The sequence below is a fragment of the Mus musculus genome, chromosome 11, assembly GCF_000001635.26.
Source record: "Mus musculus strain C57BL/6J chromosome 11, GRCm38.p6 C57BL/6J".
Classification (NCBI taxonomy): Eukaryota; Metazoa; Chordata; class Mammalia; order Rodentia; family Muridae; genus Mus; species Mus musculus.
This window is the reverse complement of record NC_000077.6, coordinates 77,844,665-77,866,758: the sequence shown is the minus strand read 5'-3', so window position 1 is coordinate 77,866,758 and position 22,094 is coordinate 77,844,665. Positions and strand designations below refer to the sequence as shown.

The following is a 22,094-nucleotide window of genomic DNA, read 5'->3' as shown; positions in this document are numbered from 1 at the left end:
GCAATCTGGGGCTTAGGGAGGCCGAGGCAGGAGAACTGTGAATTAGAGGTCAGCCTGGACTACACAGTGAGGCTCTCACTTTCATCGCCTTTTCTCTTTGTTGGAGGGCAGGCGCCTTTGTCCCAGAAGGATCCAAGCTCTCCCCAGCTTGTTTTGGTGGTGACTTTTCCCTCTTTTGACTTTCCAGACAGACATCACCAGAGCTCTTCCCACCCACCTCCTCAGACCATTGAACGCCTGTGGAAAACAGATCTAGACATGGATAATGTTCAGAGAAGGAGGAGGAGGAGGAGGAGGAGGAGGGTAGGGAAGGCCTTTGGTTTCTTCCTCATCTGCATGAGCTGCCCTATAACTTTTGCAAGGCCACGAAAGTCTGGCGAGTATAGCTCAGGCCTGCAGGCAGAGACTGAGCAGCCATCTAAGGCAGTGATCCTAGGCTTCTCGAGTTTTCTGTGGCTAAAGAGGGCTGAGGAACAGAGAACATGCTGCCAAATTTTGACCAAAAAGTCACCTCTGGAGTGACTAAAGTTTTGAGAAGGGGTTGGGGACAAGCTGCCAGCCCCACTCACCTCAACACAAATGTGGGAGGCTCTGTCCTCCTTAAACAGCCTCTTTACCCACTATGGCAAGTGACCTGGTGAGGCTCTGGGAGTGAGTGACATTGGCCACACAGACCAAGGTGGTTCTTCCATGTCCCCATCAGAATTCCACCTCTGCCCCTGCCCGGGACCACCCTGGACTTCCCCTGAGCCTGCAAGGAGAGGCAGGGAAACTTGTGGCCAGGAGGGAAGGGGCCTTTTATTTCCTTACATCAATCAGGTCCACAGGGAGAGCACAGCCCAATGAGTACAAAGCAATGGCAGAAGGGAAGGGGGATGGCAAACAGGTCCAGCACCAGGTACTGCCTTGGGGCCCCCAGATCCAGTGGAAAAGTCAGATGAGCTTTATGGTAAGAAACCGAGAAGTAACAAGTAACAGACCACTTGTTGCTGTGTCTGGGGTAAGTGTGTGGGGACAGGGTTATGGGCAGAAGAAAGATGACAAAGGGTTAGGACTCCAGTCTGATAAACAGACCAAAACATCTACCTTCCACTGTGCCCACCACAGGTCCTCAGCGCCGAATGAGCGGCCCCGGCTATAATACGGTCAGAGGCAGGCAGAGCTGGAAGCCGCGGGTGGGTGCAGGTGGAAGAGATCAGCTCTTAAATAACTGCTCATTGCACTTAATACTCTAACGAGGCTGGCTCGGTCCAAGCCAGAAGCACCCAGCTGCCATCCTCCCCACCCTGCCTCCAAAGAACCAGGGCCCCGGCTCTGCTAACCGCTGTCCCCTGGCAGCAGGCTGCAGGAGAAAAGGGCCTCTGGAGAAGTGAAGATGGAGGGGAGATTCCCAAGGCATCCCACAGGCCCCAGCTGCAGCGGCAGCCCCTCCCACTCTCAGGGATGCAGCTGCATGGAGGTTTGGGTATTTAAATTAAACAGTAAAAAGACAGCAGGCACTGAGAAGAGAAAGCCCTCACCCCAGCAGAGGGGAGGCATCACTGCTCCCTCCTGACTCTTTCCCATGGGGCCCAGCGACTTCGAGCGGCCCAGCAGGTAACCTATCCACCATCCCTGAGCAGGAGGCTGAGATGGAGGTCCACCACCGGCTCCATGGAATGCCAGGCCACCTGACGTGGTCCATAGTGGCCCAGAGCGGGAGCTAAGAGCATGGCGTTCAGAGGCAAGAGCGGAAGCTCTCTTTGGAGAGACTCTGCTTCGCCCACCTCTGCCGCGTGGAGCTGTCAGACGCCCACAGCCTGGAAAGTCCCCCTGACAGAAAGCCAAGGTGTTTTCCATGCAGATCGGCAGTCAGGTGGGGGCAGTGGTGCCCCTCTATCCTGGGAGAGGCTGTGGGGTGGGAGAGTCGTGAGCCATCCCAGGCTATGCACTGGTCTCTGTCAGCTTGGCCTCTGTGTCGCTGTCACTCAGATAGCTGTGGGAGAACCGGGGTCTGGAGATGCTGTCCACAGGATCATGCTCATCATCCGATGGGTCAGGGGCGAGTGGCTTCCAGTGGCTGGTTGGGCTGCAGGGAGAGAGGGACAGGGTCAGGGCCAAAGAACACTTCTACGCTGGGCCACGGAGCTCTGCTCAAGCACTCTAAGACCCAAACGCTCCAGGGTCCAAAGGAGCACAGAGTCTGCAGTTGGTAAGCTTTTCAGACTAACATGATGGGAAGGCTGGTGGCAGCAAGGGCCAGGCTTCCATAAGCCTAAGAAGTGCATTCCTGTCTCCTTCCCCTGAGAAGCTTAGACTGAGTCCTGAGGGAGGAACCCTGGGACTCGGAGTTTTCAGCTCTCTTGCTCCCGTGTAAGCAGTCCAAGAGCACACGGATGAAGGTTTAAGGCAGGTGACTACTTGACTACAACCTGTCCAAGGAGGAAACTCTCAGGTAGATTACTCCTGGCAGGACCCCAGGTCTGATCTATTTCCCCTAATCAGGGTTTCCCTGGGCCTGGAAGACTTCAGTCCTTGACCATGGCATCCTCTACTGGAAAAGGAACGGAGGCTCGGGACAGAGGCTGGCAGGACCTGTTTGAGGATGGGCCAATGGGAGGGGTCCTTAACAACTCCTTGGAGTCTTCAATCGGGCCCCTGGCTCTGGAAGGCTGTCCCTCCAAAGATATGAAGAAGTATGATCCCCTGGAGGGAGAAGGACTGTAACATCCAACAGAGCAGACAGGACTACATTCTCTGGCTCCATCCACTCTCATTCTTTCCCAGAGCCTCCTCCTGTCCCCACTGTCCCTAAGCCCATGCAGTACAGTCTAATGTCCCTGGAGAAGACACAGCCCAACACAGCATTACCTCTACTGGTGCCCTGGACCCAGCTTTGTTTGTACCCGGGGGTGCCTGTGTTCCAAGAGACAAGGGATACAGGTCCTGGTGACCTTCTACTTGGACAAGGTAAGTGTCAACAATTGCTAGGTCTACTATATTCTGAACTAGAAACCTGAGGGTGCCCCTTTACTGGTCCTTTTAAAGTAAGATGAGGAGCTGGAGAGATGGCTCAGTGGTTAAGAACATTGACTGCTCTTTCGAAGGTCCTGAGTTCAAATCCCAGCAACCACATGGTGGCTCACAACCATCAATACAGCTACATAAAATAAATAAATAAATCTTTAAAGTAAGATGAGGGAGCAGACAGTAGTTTAGGTTTCCCTGGAGGTGGCAGTGGAGGTGCAGAGGTAAAGGTTCCACCAAAAGTCCTCCTGTCGTAAGCACTGCCCGAGCCCCTTGGATGACCCTTTGGGGTCACATATCAAATATCCTGCATATCAGATATTGACATTACGATTCATAACAGTAGCAACATTACAGTTATGAAGCAGCAGTGAAATAATGTTATGTTTGGGGTCATCCTAACATGAGAAACTGTACTAAGGGTTGCAGCATTAGGAAGGCTGAGAACTACTACCTTGGACTCACTGTTCTGTCTTATTCCTCCCAGTATCATATAATGAAAGAGCTGCCTCAAATGGAAGAAGGAAGCACCTTGCCCAAGGTCACAGCCAACACCTAAACCTGAACTGAACCTCAGCCTTCGAGCACTCCTGCCACTAGATTAGACAAGAAAACAAGACCAAACCTAAGGTCTACTGCCGGCCGGGGAGCAGCTAGGGTATGTAAAGACAGGTCTCCGTGTCCCTGGCGGAAGGGAAGAGTCTGGGAAAATATATGCTCAATTATGCAAAATGGCTCAGCAACGGGGCAGTCTGGTTAATAGTTATCGTATTTCTCATGAATGAATTACCATTTTTAAAGGAATCAGAATAGCACAAAACACACTTAATACAAACTAGACTGAACATAAATGAGTCTTATTCTGATGGGCCAGAAGCACTTAAGGCCTCACAGCATCTCCAGGACAAAATTATAAAGCTCAGTACTAACTATGTAACACAGAAAAAATGGAGGTCATTAGCCTTGGGCTTGTTTGGATCCTGAATTAGTGAGGGCTGCTTGTTTTCTTAACATGGAATTTTCGTACCTCCTGTGCTAAAGGTTTGCTTTCCAGCTAAGGAATGCCTGGCTTTGAGGACACACAGTGGGGTTATTCTGTGAGCAGAGGGCATGAGCAGATGCCAGGGCTGGGGGTCTGAGTATAAATGGGGCACAGCCCTGTGATGCTTCCATCCTTCATCTCTTCTCACAGACTCCATTCCCACATCCCAGATGCCCAGATAAACAGCGGTCAGGTTGCTCTAAAGACACCTCGGAGAAGCAGAGACAACCAAGCATGGGGCAAACCCTGTCCTGCGCTCTTCCCTGGGCTGAGGAGCTGCAAGACCCCTTGCAATCTTTCTTGAGCTCTCTCTGGCCAGTCTCCATATCTGCTTTTACTGCTACTACCATCAGTAGGGCCAACAGCAGGCAGCTCCCTGTCCCCAGAGCAAGAGTCAGGGCTGGCAATTGGAACATTTTAACTAAATTGTTTAAAAAGCTTTCCTTCCCCACAAGCCTCCTGCTTGTCTCCTGCTCTGTGCTGTCACAAACGATTTGGTACACAAGCTAATTCCTGCTGGGAAAGCCCAGGGTGACAACACTGTATTTTGTGTTTTGGACTTCTTCACTGGTCCTTAACCCTAGGTGGGGCTCTACCCCACCTTCTGCCTTTGCACGGCATCCCTCACTGCCTACCCCACACACTTCATGGTAGTAGGGCAGGTTCTAATTGGAGACCATTTTACCATCGCTAGCTCCAAGTCTCATAGTGGCACAGTACAGGGTTTCGGGACCAGTTGGCTCTTTTCCATAGACAAAGGCAACTGAACTGTGGGTGAGAGGGGGGCTGCAGAAACAGGGCTTTCTGTCTTAGTCACTGTGAAATATGACTGGACGCTAGAGGGATTCAGGTATAGTCTGCTAGTCACCGGTCAGTCTGGGATTGCTCAGCAAGGCAATTGCTTCCTTCTGGGAAGAGGTACAGAGGTGCCTGGTCTTCTTTGTGCCTAGACCTCCCCTTCCACCCACCAAACTGACTCAACCTGGGGTGCAGGGTCTTTAGCAAGGCTAAACCTTAAGGAGACTAAAATCATTGACCAAATATTTTGACTCCTATCTTTCCTCCCAATGGAACTAACAAAGGCCGCAGACTCCCTGCTCTCCCTTGAGTACCCTGAAACCGCGGAGGGGGTGTGTGCGGGGGCAGGGGAAGCAACAGAGCAGCGCAGAGACCAAGGAGTGGTCTAGCTTGGGCCGGAGCAGCCATAAGCCAGGGCTGGATCCAAGCTCCAGCTCCATATACTCCCACTTTTCAGTCACTTCCCCTCTGTGCCTCCCGGTTCCAGATGGACAAAAGCCAACTTCCCCTTTCACCAGATGCCCCATGGCACACGCATGCAACAGGTGTGTTAGTTCACGACTAGGAAACAAATGTGGGACCCCAGGTGGGGTTGTGCCTTCTGGGAAGCAGCAAGCATGTCCGCGTGCTGAAAATGCTTCCCACCATCTCACAACAGGGGTGACTCAAAATGTCACCGCCCACCAGGGAAACTGGCAACAATGGGGTTCCAGTGATTCAGGCTCTGCCTCTCTCTGTTGAAGGTGTGGGCACAGGGCCTGACTGTTACATCTCCTCCCCGTGTCCCCATATCCCCACGGGGAGAGGAGCTGGGGGAGGCAGGAGAGCAGGGAGGGGGCTGTCACTCAACAACTGCTAATTTCTATTCATTAGAACTCTACAAGATGAGCAGAGCTGAGGTGACGCCCACACGTGGGCCGAGTGTGGGTAGGAGGCCTGGGGAGGCGGCAGGTGTCTCCTGGGTCTACTGTAGGGTGTGGCTCCGTGTAGGCTGTGGCTCCAGATCCATGCTAGGGAGGTAGCTAGCAGAGGGGAGAGCAGAGAGCAAAGTGCCTCATCAGAGTTCACAGCCGAAGTATCCCATCAGCTAGGATCCTTTTCTGGGTCCATCCTGTTGCATGGACGCTCTGATGTGGGTGTCGGTGACACAGTGACCTGTATACGTCATCTGCATGCTCTGCATATAGCCCATGGAGAGCCAGTTAAGGTTAAAGGTTAAACAGACCCCATTAGCTCCTGGTAGCCTTATGTGCCAGTTGTGTATCTTAATCTCTCTGAACTATAACTTTTTATGAAACAGAGCTGTTCGGACGTTTGTTATGATGTTACAGGGTAGATTAGTTCCAAAAACACAGCCCGGGTAGCTCAGGGTGAGGTGGGAGCTCTAATCCAACATCAGCAAAGTCAGCTGACTGGGCTCAGAGCTCATGTGGGAGCCAGGAGGCTCTCTGAGGCCCAAGAGGTTGTAGGGGAGCCTGAGGTGGTGTTTGGAGGGGCGGGGAGCACGTTAGTTCACAAAGGGTGGGACACACCATGCTGCACTCCACGCCATGCCAGACCAGGCAGTCTGGCGGCACCTACTGAGCTAGTCACTCTCTGGTCGGTACAGGTACCGCATCATGAGGCTGTCGACCTCTTTCTTTCGCTGCTTCTCTTCCTTCTTTGACCGTCTTGGAGTTTGCCCCGCTTCCTCAACGTCTGTGGTTGGGCCCTTTTTCACACTGGAGCGGCTATGGCCGGAGACGGTGGAGCCACTGGATGACGAGGACTCAGATTCACTCTCTGTTTTCTTTCTTCTTGATTTGGATTTCTTCTTGCTCTTCCGAGAGCGCCCTTTTCGCCGCCGCTTGTGAGCTGAGGAACCTTCTGAGCTGGAGGAGCTGGAGCTGGAGCTGGAGCTGGAGCTGGGGCTGGGGCTGCTCCGTTTGCTCCTATGCTTGCTTCGGCTTTTGCGGCCACTGCGGGAAGAGACATCTGCGGCAGAGGCAGAGCGGCGGATGCTGCTGCCCCTCTCTGGGTGCTCCAGCTGTGCGCTCCGGGCACTCTGGATGCTCTTCCGGTCATCATCCTCAGAGTCAGGCTCCAGCCTGCTCCGCTGGAACGGCACAGGCTTGTAGCTCAAGACCTCGTTAATGGCAGCCTCCAGGTCTGGATCAAGGTAGGAGTGGCGACTGACAGGTCGGACGCTGGAGCCCTCAATGACAGAGGCTGAGGCTGAGGAAGAGCCCCGTGGCTGGGGTGGCACAGACAGGCTTCGGGCCAGTGATGGATGGCTGAACTGTGAGTGTGCCTCACTGAGGGCCACGCTGGCTCCATCATCCCACTCATCCAGGCAGCTCTGGCCGAGGGATAGCCTGGAGTCAGGGCTCTCCCGACCCAGGCCTGAGGCCCGGTTCCAGGAAGGGCTTATGGCGCTTGACAAGCTATCAAGCCTGGATGTGCTACGGCGGCGGGAGCTGGGTGAGCCTGACAGTGAGAAGCTCAGCGAGGAGCGAGCCCTATCCTCCCCGGAGCCTCGCGTGGCTGAGGAGGCTCGGCTGACTGGAGCAGAGACTGTTGAGGAGCGGTCAAAGTCTGAGCCCCAGCGCTTCTCCAGACCCCGGCCAGGGCGGCTCCCAACCCCTGAGAAGATGGAGCTACAATCGTCCAGCTCCTCGCACCTCCTGCCCTGGGCCTGGTCAGGTTCCTCCCTGGGGCCCCCACGGGCCTTCCTGGGCGGCCTTTCAGGAGAGGTGGCACGCTCACTCAGGGTGGTGAGGAGCGAGTCCTGGTCTCCAGTGCCCCCGATGGAGTCCTTCAGGGTGAGCCTCTTGCGGTAGCTAAGGGAGCTGAGTACAGAGGAGGGTCTCTCCTCTGGCCCCTTGCCCTCCTTAGGGAGGCTGTTGAGAGCCGTCCTGAGTGGGAAGGGAGGCCCAGGAGAAGAGACCCAGAGCGAGTGAACGACAGGAGAATGGGGAAGGGGGAGGAGGAGGAGGAGAGGAGAAAGAGAGAGAGAGAGAGAGAGAGAGAGAGAGAGAGAGAGAGAGAGAGAATGGATTAACAAAATAAAGACACAGGGGGAGGGAGGGAGGGAGGAGGAGAAACCGGCACAGCCCTGGCAGAGCGGTAGCAAGAGCATCCAAGGAAATGAAGCAAAATAATTTGCGTCAGTGAAAATAGCTTCATGGAGAATGTCATGTAAATTAGACTATTGTTCTATTTCATCACTTTTCCCCCTCTAAAACGTTTAGTTCAATTTATTTCATTGTCAACTACCTGGAGCCTTGTGCCACACTGTGGTGAACGGCAGTGGGGCGGGGACGCACCATTATCTGCAATAACAAAATGTTGTTTGGTCGAATAAATTAAACCAATTACAGGGGGCCGCTGGGTACCAGTGGTGAGGGGCTGGACCTGGGGGAAGGGGTCTGGGATGGTTGGAAAAGAAGGAGAGAGATCACTTTTCCTATCCAGCCTGTCTCTGGAGAGGTGGGGAAGGCGGCAAGGAACTCTGTGGGGGAGGGGATGCAGGGACTAGGCCAGCGATGGACCCAAAGTGGGAGCCCTGGCTTCTAGAAGCAGCTGACTGTGTGATCAGGTTATGATCGGCCAGAAAATAGGAGAACAAACCCCCAGGCCTCCAAGACTAGCAGGCAAGCCTGAGGGGTGGGCGCTGAGGAGCACAGAAGGAGAGAGCGAGGAGAGAAGGGAGGAAGCACACTGGCTCTCTGGGAATGGGCTCTGCGTATGGGTTGCCGCTCTATGGAGGCCAGAGAGCCAAAGCTGACCAGGGTTGTCTGTGCAGGCCTCTAGGACTCAGAGTCCCCAGTGCCCCAACCAAGTCTTGATTTCAAGGTACCAACAGTGAGATGGTTGCTGACCCAGTAGGTGGGATGAGGTTAAGCCTGCACAAGAGCCCACACCCAAACATGGGACATTCCCTGGTTAGGCAGCTGTTCTGTGTGCTTTCCACAGGCCAGGAGAGAGCACTCGTAGCCTGAGGGTTGCACCCTTGGTGCCGTGACACTGTCTACCCATGACCGGTGGCTGAGGTGACCTCTCCTCCCTGCTGGAGGCCTAGTGCTCACCTGGAACTCTTCAAGCTGCCATCGTCAGAAGGTGCCTTAGAAGGTCCCTTGTTCTTTGACAACCAGGACTTGACCCCGTCGACCCGGTCCTCCAGCTCTGAGTCCACATCTGAGTCCCCCTCACTGTTAGGGCGAGGAGCACAAAGGGTAGGCAAGGCTGGGCAGGTGAGAATCACTCGCTGGCCAGGATGGAGAGCAAGAAGGGGGCGGGGCGCATCTTGGGCCAGGTTGGGGTGCAGGTGGCATGCGCATCAGTGAGTTGGGGAGAAGAGAAAGGTTAGAGTGAGCACACAACCCACAAGGTGCCCATCCCCTCGCTCGGCAGACCACACTGTGTGACAGTCACTAAGAAGATCCTGAGGAGAATGGGGGCACCAACTGTTCCATCCCAGTTATGAGTGACAAGCTACTCAGCTGGCCTACTGGATGAAAAGGATAGGCAGGCCATCCACTTAGCGATTCTAGCCTAATGGCTCCCGGTTAAAAAGAAGTCTCGGCTGACAAGATGATTCAGTGTGTAACGGCACTTGCCACAAAGCAAGATGGCTTGAGTTCAATCCCTAGGAGACATATGATATTCTCTAACTTCCACACATGCGCTGAAGCACACTCATATCCACCCACATACATATATCCACATACACAAATACATGCACGTGTGTGTGTGTGTGTGTGTGTGTGTGTGTGTGTGTGTGTGCATGCCTCAGACTGTGGCTACAACTACCACCACTTTCTGTCTTCATTATAAAAGCAGGGGTTACTAGACATAGGACAGAAACAGGTCCTATGACCTCATGACCTACCACATGACCTCAGGTTGACTTGAACCTGGGTCTCCTCATCCCTCCCTCAGGCAACCTCCAGTCCCTGCTCCCCACTGCCACTGCTGGATAGGCTGACCCTCAGGACCTGCAAGAAAGCCTCAAAGAGTCTAATTTTGAGGCTAGAGTCATGGTGACCCCCTCATGAAGCAGCAGGGGCACGGAGATGGTTTCTGAGTGCAAGCACTTTGCAAATTCTGCAAAATGTCTACTCCCTATCCCCTGCTGTGGATAGGCTAAGATTTCTCCTTGATGTAAATTTCCTTTCATCTGTATCAACAAGAGCGGCCCTGGTCCTGAATTATGTTCTTGAATAAATAGCCACACGGGCACACACATGTATGCACAGGCATGCGCATGTGTGTGCGCATACACATACACACGCATCAGAGGAATCCACAGTTCTAGGGACCATGAGAGAGCCACGCACATGGGGAAGGGGAACAAAGAGGCATATTTTATGAGCTTCCGTCAAATACAGAATTATAACAGAGGCGAGGCCTGCCGATGCCCCGGGTAAACAGGAGTTTAGCAGGCAGCCCCCAAACCACTAATGCAAGCTCTGTGCCCATTCGAGCCTGGCAGATTTACTGTGGTGCATGGGTCCCATGGAACGCCAATACTACCTGATTTATACACCCGTGCAAAAAACCTCCCTCTGTAGCTTCAGAGCCTGTAATTTATCACTGCCGTTCATAACCATATTGATTGGCTTTAGAAAGGAGGTGCTGTATGCATCGCAAAATCTATGTCTACATGTTAAAAGTGTTTCTGTATAAATCTCCCTTAATACTGCACTGTTTACTGCTTTCATTAAGGTTATGGCAATAACAACTGTATCTCTAAGTAAATCGAAACATTATTTTTCTGCCCGCCTTAGCATGCTCGCTCGATAACTTGGAGCTGCTGAGGACAGAGCCTCTCTGCTAACAGTGGAACCTGCTTAGAATTGCATGTTCTCATGCACCTGCTTTGAGTGCATGCTGGTGTGTGTGTGGGGGGGGAGGGGGTCTGTGTGCCTGACTATGCTTTAGAATATGATATTCAATGCACATTTTATCAGCCCTCAGAGTTCCTTCTGCCCAAGAATGGCAGGATGGAACACACTAGGGACAGATTGAGGCCCAGAATATGAATTTCATTCCTGACATTCAGAGTCGTCAGTGGTCTGAGAAGCTAGCATGCCTACCCTCACCTTCTGTTTAGTTGTAAGAATCCAGACAATGTTCAAGTTCTCTTCCTTAAATAATCAGGCCCGTAAACAAACTCCAGGGGCAGGCAGGCTCAGGGGGCAGTTGAAATTTTAAATGGTCGGAATTAAACCTCGCGTCAAATACAATTTATGTCCGGGCTCATGTGCTATTAGTTAACTGGGAGCCGAATCACGGGGGAACAAACAAACGGAGACAGAACGGCAGGGGATATTAATTGTGTGTGACAACCGGGCTCCAGCGGCCCTCTATCACTGTTACACACTATTACATTTATCATTAGCTCTCCCGGAGTCCTTTGCACGGCCGCCAGCCCATCCTGGCCAGGGGAGGAGGCCTGCCAGGCAGGAAATTCAGTGCCATGCTGAAAAAACAACTTCCAAAAGCAACCCTGTCGAACCTGACAGAGGATCAGCAAATCTGCCTGAAGGCCTGCATATCTACACCACTTTCCAGCTCCCCCACCAGGAAGAGGGAACAGAGAAGGGCAGATGTCCTGGGTCTCCCACCACCTGACAGGCATACCAACACAGATGTGTGTTCCCTACCACCTCTGCCTGAGGTACCCCCAGGGAGCAAGTAAACACAACCCCGCTGTCTCCTCTCCCTGCCAGGGCAGAGCTTAGCTGCCTGAATGCTTTCTCCAAAGGAGCAGCTGTGAGATGCCCCTCATCTGCCTGAGGAAGATAACAGACCTTAAACACAAAACATACCCGTCCCTTTCGGGCAGCTTGGGTTCCAAGAGCCCAAGGGTGTAGACTGATGTAGCCTGACTGCTCGACCTCCAGAGAGACAGGCCAGGGTGGTTGGCACACTTGGATCCCAGAGAGGAGAAGCTGGGACTTAGGCAATAAAGCCCCATCCTGGCTACTCGGGCTATGAGGATCAGTCTAGCTTTCTAGGAACACACTTCACTGCCAGCCAGTCCTTCCACCCCAGCCTAAGGACAGTCAGCAGTGTTAGCATGAGAGAGTGTGAGGAGGCTGTGTCTGCATGCAGCATGCGGCAGGGGCCCCTGGCAGGAAGCCCTGTGTTAGGGATGGTTAGACACCCATGGGGAGAGGCAAAGAGCACATGGCTCTGGTCCTCACAGTTTATTCTTTTTTTTCTGATATTTTGTCACCATGTCCTGCAAACTGGAAACAGAAAGAAAATGGTGGGCAAAGGGGCCACAAGAAGCCGACGGGGACATCCAGGGACATCCTGAGGAGTATCCCCATCCAAGGCTCCCTTTCTTCAGTGAATGGCATCTCTGGCTGGCTGAGATCAGGTACAAGGGAGCAACAGAATCCTCAGAACCAGGCCTCATTCACTGCCAGCACTCATCCCAAAGGAGCAAGGTTCCTGGGCTGCCTGCTCTGCCCTGCCCTGCCCTGCCCCACCCCACCCCACCCCACCCTGGGCATGGGAAGGGACCTGACCCTGAGGCAGGAAGTGGGGAGCCTCTGGGATCTACCTAAGTCCCAGCCCCACTGCCACACTGCCGGCCCTCTGGATTTGTGGCTTTCTGTTCAGCCTAGGACTACAAATCTCTCTCGTTCTCCAAAACCATTCCCTGGGTGGGTTTTATGCGAGAAAATCTCTAGCACAAGTAACAAAGCACCACAGCCCTTAAATCTCTGCTCTCCCTAGAGTAGGGCAGGCGCCAACGGAAATGCAGCTAAACGGGGAGATAACTCACGGGGAACAGGCAACACCAGAGCCTGGGCTATGGGGGGCCTGGGAAGGAGAGCACAGGAGGAAAGGATGGTGGACACCCCCACCCGACCCCCCAACCATCTTTCCCACCTGGGTCTAGCACTGGGAAGATGATATGGTAGCTTGGTTGTGGGGTGTAAGGGGTTGCATGTCGCTTGGGGCCTGATTCTGCTGCTTGAGAGGGCCTGGGCCCTGCCGGAAATGCCACAGACTCCACCTCTTACCTGTTGATGAGGTCCTCGTTCTCGTCACTTTCCATCTCATCCTCAATGGCAGCTTGCAAGTCCCCAATGCGTTTGAACGCCAGCTTTAGGTCGGCTTGCAGGCTTTGGTTAGCAGCTTCCAGGCTCTCCAGGTCCATCTCCTAGGAGGGGGGTCTAGTGTACAGGAGGACCACAATGTCCCCTAGCATCTCCGAAGGAGCCTGCAGCAAGTCACTCCCTGGCAGGCAGGAGCCACTCTGGTGCTCCTCTAAGCCTCCAAAGGCTTCTCTATTCAAGGGCTACTGGGTTGGCTGGCGGGGCTTGGCTTCACCTTGTGCGGTCACCCTGACTTGCCTGTCAGGACTGAACTGTCCCCTACCGGAACCCATGGTGAGGTAAGCATATACTTAACAGGACTTGGGGACTGAAGTGACCCCACCCAGCCCAGGGTGGGGTGGGTGTGTTCTTGGCAGGCCTCCAGCTTGGGACCTATGAAGAGCAGGACATTACCAGTTCATGCTTCTTGCGGCTAGCCTCGGCTTCCTTCCTGGCAAGCTCGCTCATCTCCTCCTTGGTGTCACGAAGCTGTCGCTGGAGCCTCTTGTTCTGCTCCTTCTCACGGTTCTCAGCTGCGGCGCGCTGGTCCCGTTCCTCAGTCAGCTTCTCCATGGTTTCTTTGAGCCGACTGGCCAGGTTCTGGGTGAGCAGGTTGAGAGGAAAGACCGGCAGGTAGGATGTCAGCCAGAGAGAGGCACTGTGGGCAGGGTCTGGACCAGGAAGTCTGGCCAAGCCCCAACTCAGCTATGGCTAAGGGATGCTAGAGGTTTACTTACGTTTAACCCACCTCCACCCCTGTCTGTTCTGTCTTCCTGTGTGTGTGTGTAGGTTCTACATGAATGTAGAACAGAAGCCAGTCTAGGGCTGGGAGATGGCTCAGCGGTTAAGAGCACTGACTGCTCTCCCAGAGGTCCTGAGTTCAAATCCCAGCAACCACATGGTGGCTCACAACCATCTGTAATGAGATCTGATACCCTCTTTTGGTGTGTCTGAAGACAGCTATATATATATATATATATATATATATATATATATATATATATACATACACACACACACACACACATATATAAAATCTTTTTTTAAAAGTCAACCTGTATTATTCCTTAGGTAGTATCCATCTTGTCCTTTGAGATATGGTCTCTCATTAAGACCTAGAGCTCACCAATTAGGCTGTCTGTCTGTCTGCCCACCTAGCCCTGGTAATCCTCCTGTCTTTACTCCTCATTTCTGGGATTATAAGGAAGTACCACTGCATCTGGCTTTTTACATAAGTGCTGAGCAAACTCAGGTCTCCTTCCATGTAGGGTTAGCCAACTGATCTGACTCCCTCTGAGCTTTGCTGTCCTTCCAGGGGGGAGATGACACCTGCATCTCTGCAGGGGTCTTTGGAAGAGGTAATCTGGAAGAGGAAAGGCGGGGGTGACTGTTACTGCAGAGACTCTGGCAGCTCTACACAGAGGCTGGCCTGTCATGTGAATGTTCTCATGGTCATCTGGGCTTTTTCAGAGACATTGAACCCAGAAGCTCCCAGAGCTACAGCCAGTGTTCAGAGGTAACTGGTTCTGCTGAGAGTGTTTGATTAAAAGACCCAGGCAGAGCTCTCTCTCTCTCTCAGCCTCGTGAATCTGTCTACTTCAGAAACACGAATGTGTTCTCCTTGGCAGCGGTAGGATGCTAGGCAGGAAATGATTTGGAGCAGAGGTTAGAGTGTGAGGGAGAACCAAGTCAGTGTCATTCCAATGACTATCTACCCCAGCCTGGCTCTGCAAAGTGACAGCCTGGGCTACAGGGTCACTCGGGGGGCATCTGTATTTATCTCTCAGGAGTCCAAACCACAATATTGCCCTTTTGAGTAGAAGGAACTCTGAGAGATAAGTGAGGTGACAGATGCAGGAGGCAGAGCCTTCATCCACCACCAATGGCTTCTTCTGGTCCCCAGCAGCTGCACAAACCCTATTCTGTATGTGCTGTGGGGCCTGAAATGTCACCACCTGTCCTGGGGTCCTGGGGGTAGTAAAGAAGGCATAACGCTCCCTCTAGTTCTCTCTGGCTTCCCATGTCCAGGTGGGTGATGCCCTTGGCTGCCCACCTGTTTCCACCCCCTCCTACTGCCTGCTCTGCTGACAGAGAGGGTGCTGGGGGAGGGGCAACAGAGAAGCTCTCCATCCACCGCACTGAACACGCTCTCAGGCAGGCCTGATGGTGCTTGGACAGATGTCCGTAAGCTCAGAAGAAGAGCTTCAAGACAAGGCTACAGGTGAACCCTCGGGGACACAGTCCTGATGCCGCTCTCTTTCACACAGGGAGGGCTGGAGCATGCTGGTTATAGGAGAGCAGAAGAGGAAGGGGCTGGGGTAGAGTATGAAGTAGCCACTGTGGGGGGCAGAGGAATCAAGCATGGAAAGAGGCCAACCAAAAGTGGGGTGTTAAGGAGAATACGGGGTGGGGGGTGAGGAGGGAAATGAAGTCATTGGAAGAGAATAAGAGAGACCTAGGACAGTGATGGAGGAAAAGAAAGAAGAAAAGCAGAGCTGGAAAGGGAGGCAAGAAGTGAGGGAAAGGGGGGGGTGTAAAAAGGAAGGGGGGAGATGAGCGAGCCATGAGATGCAGAGCAGACTTCAGCCCTCAGAGCAGTGGTGCCATCCGCTGCATATTTATGACCCTACCAGAGAGTGAGTGAGGGGGACAGGAGGGGGAGCTCGTGGCAGAGGGAAATATGAAGACGAAAAGCTAAGCCGCTCGGGTCCCTTGGCAGAAAGCAGGCACGGATACAGAATATAAAATAGGCAGGCTCTGCGGGGCCCAGAGAGCAGACCAGGCAGGCGGGAAGGGAGCTCCCACCCTGTCAGCTGGCCCGGCAGCTTGGCAGAGGACTCAGGAGTGTCCCTGGCTTGCTCAGCCCTTCGGAGCATGCGTGGGTCCAGCCACTAGGGCAGCTCTGCTTGGCTTGCACATGAAGCCGAACCCACCTCCAGGCGCTTCACTTGGGTCTTTTCGAACTCCAGGCGTGTCTCCAGCTCCCTGATCTTCGCTTCCTGCCTGCTGACGAGGGACTTGTCCACCATGGACTGCTCCAGGAACTCCACCTGGCTCTGCAGAGCTTGTAGCTAGGGGTGGAAGGAGTGAGAGGAGAAAGGACTGAGTCCAGAGTAAGTCCGGAACGGGGAGGGGCAGCGCCAAGTCTGGGACAGGCAACATCACCATGGTGACTAGAAGACCCAAGGCAGGGAGAGATACACGGTGGAGGGTGAGGGGAGCCCCGCCCAGCGGAGCCATGCCCCGCCTGCCCCTGCATTTGGCACTGTTACTGCCCTTCTGAAAGGAAGAAGGATGTTAGGGAGCAGAGAGGGGACAGAAATGTGAAGCAAGGCAGCTGAAGCCAACACATGTACCATGGAGATATGGCTGCAAGCCTAGCTCTTCCTGCCAGCTCACACTGCTCTGTGGCTTACTGGTGGTAGAGAGAAACACCCTCCATACCGGGAGAGCAAGGCTTCTGCCCAGTGATTCCTGAGCTCTCCCTTCCGGGGAAACCCAGGGTACCTACCTTCTCCTGTAGCTCTTGCTTCTCCTTGTTGGACTCTTCAATCTGAGCCTGGAGATCGTTCATCTGTGCCATGTCCCGGGAGGCCTGGAAAAGGAGAGCAAGAGTGAGAAAGGTCCCCTCGAGTCAAACATTCAACCTCTCCCCAGCATGGGCCAGGGCACCTAGACTAAGTCTCTCCAAAGACGTATCTAGAGCCAGGGGTGGGGGCAGAGGCAGAAGCAGGTGGATCTGAGTTCAAGACCTGCCTGAACTACATAGTCTACAAGGTCTACATGGGGAGCTCTAGGCCAGCCAGGGTTACAGATATCAAAAAAAGGAAAAGGAAGAAGAGGAGGAAGAGGGGGAGGAGGAAGAAGAGGAAGAAGAGAGGAGGAGGAGGAAGAAGAGGAGGAAGAAGAGGAGGAGGAGGAGGAGGAGGAAGAGGAAGAAGAAGAGAGGAGGAAGAGGAGAGGAGGAGGAGGAAGAGGAGGAGGAAGAGGAAAAGGAGGAGGAAGAGGAGAAGGAGGAAGAAGAGGAGGAGGAGGAAGAGGAGGAGGAGGAAGAAGAGGAAGAAGAGAGGAGGAAGAGGAGAGGAGGAGGAGGAAGAAGAGGAGAGGAGGAAGAGGAAGAGGAAGAAGAGGAGAGGAAGAGGAGGAGGAGGAGGAAGAGGAGAGGAGGAAGAGGAGGAGGAGGACGAGGAGGAGGAAGAGGAAGAGGAGGAGGAAGAGGAAGAATAGGAGAGGAAGAGGAGGAGGAGGAGGAGGAGGAATCTAGCCAGGGATTTGTGAGGTGGTTCAGGCCCCGAGGATGTTCACTCTGTTGTCATTCCTGTCAGGGTACCTGGGCCACAGCTGCCTTGTGCTTCTTCATCAGCTCATTCATGTCCTCCTGATCCTCTTCCAGCCGGTTTTGAATCTCGTTTTTCTCACGCTGAAGTCGACTCAGTTGCTCCTCCAGCTGGTTGGGGCAAGGGTAGATCAGAGGGCATCAGGCCTGTGTCTGCAGGCCCTGGGGCAGCAAGTCCAAACCTGTCCCACCCATCCCGCCTCTCCTTGGTGGGGAGATCGTGTTGGAGTGGGTTCCAGAACCAGAGAAGCTACCTGGTGGGTTCTGGGCAGTGAGATGAGGGACAGAGCTGTTTGTATGGGACAGGAGGACCCTGGGGCTTCTGGGAGCTAATTGTTAGCTGCTTTCTGGCAATTCTTTCAAGGCTAATGAGAAGGTAGAAATTCTGCCTATTACAAATGACCCATCGTCCAGTTATATCAGCCTGACTGGCATGTACTCTGCCCACATCAGCCCATAGGGAAGGACCTGTCAAGTTGGTGACACCCCCTGACTTAGATTTTGTTCTCCCTGGGGATGGTCCACTCTTGGGTCATCCGGCTCTCCCAGCCTGGGGGTGGGGGTGGGGAAAAGACGGGCACCAGCAGCTTCAGGAAATGAACGAATCTATTAGCCTGTAATTCCAAACCAAAATGACTGCGTTGGCTCCTTCTCTGCCCTATCCATCTTGTTACTGGGCTGTGGGGAGCTGGGGAAGCCTCCGCCAAGAAATTTATTAACTCAGATTTAAATAAAATGGTAATTTTATAACAGCCTTTTTTAACAAAATTAAGGAATCTGAATTATTCACCTGGAAACTGCTGAGGAGCACAAATGTCACAAGATAAATCAAACCTGTGAGATTGGCATCTCTCAGCAGCAGGATGGGTAGCTAAGGGGCTGTGTGTGAAGCCAACAGCTAAGCTTACCCTCCTCCCCTGGCCCACTCCTGGCCCGAGATGGTACGGGTGGCCACATCCCAGGAGTGAAAACTCAGCCCTATGGATGGATGGGCCGTGGGAGAGGTGGGGAATTAAAAGGGAGGCATTAAATAAAAGCTCTAATTAGCTGCTCTTGGGCTTGTCAGTGGGCTGGGCAGGGGGAGGGGAAGGAAGCCCAGCATCCCAGCCTCTTATCGGAGCTTCTGCTAATCTCTAGGCACCTGTTTACATCCCTCAGCCACATTAGCTGCCTTTATTTATGATTCCAGGGCCTGCGGCCAAGCTCCCAGAGGCAGGTGGTTAAACGGGGAGATGTGCGCCCTGGCTGGCTCCCTCTTCTGCCAGCTCTCCCTCCTCTTAAGACTCTGCTTTGAGTTGGGAGAAAGCAGAGGACTCAGGTGGGAGAGGAGGGTGCTACCCTGCAGAAATCCCTGGCAGGGAAAGGCCGGTGTCGGGTGAAGACAGTCATGGTTCAACTCTCCCTCTGCACCCGGGCCCTCCCCTGTGTACTCTGACCCTCACCGCTGTCTTGGCTTTGGCGATGTCATCAATCTGCAGGTGCAGGTCTTCCATCTCCACCTCCATCGCTTTCCGTGCCTTTACAGCTGCTGCACAGGTGAATTCCGACTCTTCCAGCTGGACACAAGCCACCCCCACCCAGGGGAGAAACATCAGCCATGCTCTGGGGCACAAGGGCTGTGCAGGGCACTGGCTCACAAGAGAGGAGAGGCTCAGACACTCTCCCTGCCCTCCTCCACCTCTCCCTGTACTCCTCAGCTTCTCCCTGCCCTCCTCCACCTCTCCCTGCCCTCCTCTGCCTCCTCCTCCTCATCCTTGCTCCTCTAATTTCTTCTTGAATGTCAGTCTAAGAGCCACAGCTGTGCTGTGGTGCATACACTGTTCTTTCCTCCAGGAGGCACGAGGCCCCTCCACACCACCCTAGGGCCTGGCAGCCATGCTGTAGGGCATATACAGACCCTAGGGAACCTGACTGCTTGGAGTGGCTTGTCCAGACATCTTCCTTCTCAAGGACTTAAGAGACAGCAAGCCATAGAGAAGGTAATTGAACAAATGAGTGCCCTGGCTACCCCTGGAACCAGTGGATTCAACTGGGCAAGGTACCTGGTTCTTCAGCTGGGCAATCTCCCTCTTGCTCGGGGCATTGTTCTTTAAGTGGTCCAGCATGATCTGGGCATCTGCCAGCAGCGCTTTGGTGCGCTTCAGGTCTTTCCGTAGCCGCTTCTCTGATTCAAAGTCCCGCTGGTTCACCTGGTGGAGACACCACCCGGGAAGGCACTGAGCTCCACCATTTGACTCCCTTGGGTCCTTCCCCAGCTGGACGCTAACTTTATCCATCTTCACACCCTCTAAAATGAGCAAGGATGCTGTCCTGGGTATAACAGGATTGTACTGCCCAGCGAGAAAGGCCTGGGCGATGGATGATGCCCTCATCAACCCCATGATATGGTACCTGCAGCAGAGCACGGCCCCATCCTCAGCGTTCTGCCCTCAGGATCCCCAGTCTTGGGCCAGTGGAGCCAGTAGCTATAGGGGCTCCCACATACCTGGTCACTGAGCGTGGAGAGCTTGCTCTCCAGCTCCCGTTTCTCCCGCAGCGCCTTCTGCTTGTCTTCATACTCCTCCTCGAGCTGCACTTCCATCTGTTTTAACTGCAGAGTCACGGGGACAGGGGTTCATCGACCCTTCCCATACACGCTGAGCGTCTCATCCCAGAACAATGGGGCAGGGATGAGTGTGGGTAACCTGAGGTGCAGTTGCTGGATGGGGACAGCAGGCCACAAGTCACCAGAGCCACTGTAGACCCCCGTACAGAGTGGGGAGTGTGGGGACCTGTTCAGCGAGGCTGGCTGACATGACAGGTGAGGAGCGGCTGTTCTTTAAGCTTTTCTACAGACTGAAAGGCACAGCCCAGGTCAGACCTGAGTGCTAAGAGAGGACTCACTGGTCCAGAATAGCAGTATATTACAGGGGGCTAAGGTAGAAAAACAAAGCCCCTCATTGTAAAGCGGTGAGAAAGAACAGGTCTGTATACCAGCCTAGGAGCTGAGATGCCGTACCTTCTTCTGACATGACTGCCGGGCCTCTTCCACCTCCTCATCCCGACTCTCCATCTCCTTGGAATGGGTCTGTCTCATTCTCTCCATCTCCATCTCCAGACGCAGCTTGGCCTGTGGGTTGTGAGTCAGGACAAGGTTCCTTTCCCAATAGGGCTCTGTCTGAGGTGCACGGACCCCGCCCTAGTTCTCTTTGCCTGCTCTGCTCTGCCCCTGGCAGCAGCTTCTCCATGGACATTGTAGTGTGCGTGCCTCCTTACTAAGTGCCCATCCCAGGCTCGGAGGAGGCTGGAGGGGAGAATGAACTCGAAGCTTTGCCTCCCTGAGCAGGTCCCCCGGAACTCACTTGGCTGTTCAGTCACCTGCTCTGTGGGCTCCTGGCTCTGGCTCTGGCTCTGGCTCTGGCTCTGGCTCTGGCTGCATTATCCTCTCTTTCCTTTCTCTCTGGATCCAACCAGGATCTGATTTTGTGAAAAAGCTCTATGATGGCTTAACTATCTTCACCCTGTGGCTGGCACAGACCAAGCGCTCACACATTGTATGAACAGGTGAACGAGTGATTGAGAGACTGACTGAATGAATGCATGTGGCCCTTGCCCTTCCCTGGCCTGTGTTAATGGCGAGGGTGGCGACACTTCCTGCTGTGCTTCCTCCCTCCCTTGGCCAGCCCCTGGTACCTGCTCCAGCATCTGTATACTCCCAGCCTGCTCATCCAGCTCCTCTTCCTGGTCCTTGACCTTGGCCTCCAAGTCCCGGAGCTGCTTCTTGACCTTGGCCAGAGAAGCCTCATCCTTAGACTCTTGAGAAGAAATGTCCTGAAGCTCAGCCTCCAAGGAAACCACCTTCTGGGTAAACCCCGCAATGTCCAAGTCTTTTTCCTAGAGAGAGAGGGGGAAGGTGAGGCTGACACTGGGCTGTCCCCACGTCTTGGAGGAGATGGAGAAGGAAGTGGGTCAGCCTCGGTACCTCCATTTGCTGCTTCAAGCTGAAAGCCTCAGCCAGGAGCATGTCCTTCTCCCGCTGGAGTTTCTCCCTCTGCAGCTTCTCCCGCTGCGTCTCCTCGTGGGCCTGGGAAAGCTCACTGTCGAACCTGTGTGAAAGCACGGTGACCACATCAGAAGGACAGAGCCTAGGTCTCCAGGACCCGGCAACTGTCAGGAAGTGGTGCCATATACAGGGACAAGTCACCAACAGGGCTGGGGTGGGTGAGGGGAGCGGCTCACGAGGTTATAACTTGGGGCCCTGCTGACACGGAATTGGACTCCAGGGCCGACAGGTCAGACAACTTGAGGCCCTGTTGAACACTCCATGCTTCATCAAGTGGGTATAAGAGGGTCCCACACATTGCTTCTGAGAAAGAGGCAGGCCAACCCTTGCCTCAGGAGACAAATCTCTACATTCTCCAACTGATCCAAAAGTAAGGTGCCGGGGTGAGACAGAGAGCCAGCAGCCAGAGTGAGTAGAAATGATGTTCTGTGTGTTCAACTCACTCTGTATACAACTCAGCAACGCCAGGTACAGCTGCTGCCTCTGACATCTGCTCTGGTCAATACCAGAGTCACCCCATGCTAGGCCACTCTTTTTTTTTTTTTTTTTTTTTTTTTTTTCCGAGACAGGGTTTCTCTGTGTAGCCCCGGCTGTCCTGGAACACACTTTGTAGACCAGGCTGGCCTCGAACTCAGAAATTCGCCTGCCTCTGCCTCCCAAGTGCTGGGATTAAAGGCGTGCGCCACCACGCCCGGCTGCTAGGCCACCTTTAACTCCTCTACTTCCCGACCTTCCACCTCCTGCCCAGTGACTCTAGATCTGGGAACAAACTGC

General features: G+C 53.8%; 1 protein-coding gene across 26 annotated transcripts in view; it reads right to left on the bottom strand.

The window, feature by feature from the left end:
• Window positions 1-770: 770 nt before the first annotated feature.
• Window positions 771-22,094, bottom strand: part of Myo18a (myosin XVIIIA) — a 102,749-nt gene continuing 81,425 nt past the window's right edge. For 14 of the 26 annotated variants that reach the window (XM_006533596.3, XM_017314622.2, XM_017314623.2 and 11 more), the window contains 14 exons: window positions 21,240-21,363; window positions 20,951-21,151; window positions 20,277-20,387; window positions 19,764-19,868; window positions 19,321-19,467; window positions 18,721-18,834; window positions 17,273-17,389; window positions 16,454-16,537; window positions 15,876-16,013; window positions 13,357-13,542; window positions 12,868-13,007; window positions 12,037-12,081; window positions 8,914-9,036; window positions 779-2,068 (listed from right to left, as the gene is read on the bottom strand). In XM_006533596.3, coding sequence (XP_006533659.1) covers window positions 1,924-2,068; window positions 8,914-9,036; window positions 12,037-12,081; window positions 12,868-13,007; window positions 13,357-13,542; window positions 15,876-16,013; window positions 16,454-16,537; window positions 17,273-17,389; window positions 18,721-18,834; window positions 19,321-19,467; window positions 19,764-19,868; window positions 20,277-20,387; window positions 20,951-21,151; window positions 21,240-21,363 — 1,780 coding nt within the window. In that variant the 3' untranslated portion in view covers window positions 779-1,923. Of the gene's footprint in view, window positions 2,069-8,913; window positions 9,037-12,036; window positions 12,082-12,867; window positions 13,021-13,356; window positions 13,543-15,875; window positions 16,014-16,453; window positions 16,538-17,272; window positions 17,390-18,720; window positions 18,835-19,320; window positions 19,468-19,763; window positions 19,869-20,276; window positions 20,388-20,950; window positions 21,152-21,239; window positions 21,364-22,094 lie in introns of all 26 variants that reach the window. The other 12 variants (XM_017314624.2, XM_011249090.2, XM_017314625.2 and 9 more) reach the window with 3 other exon arrangements.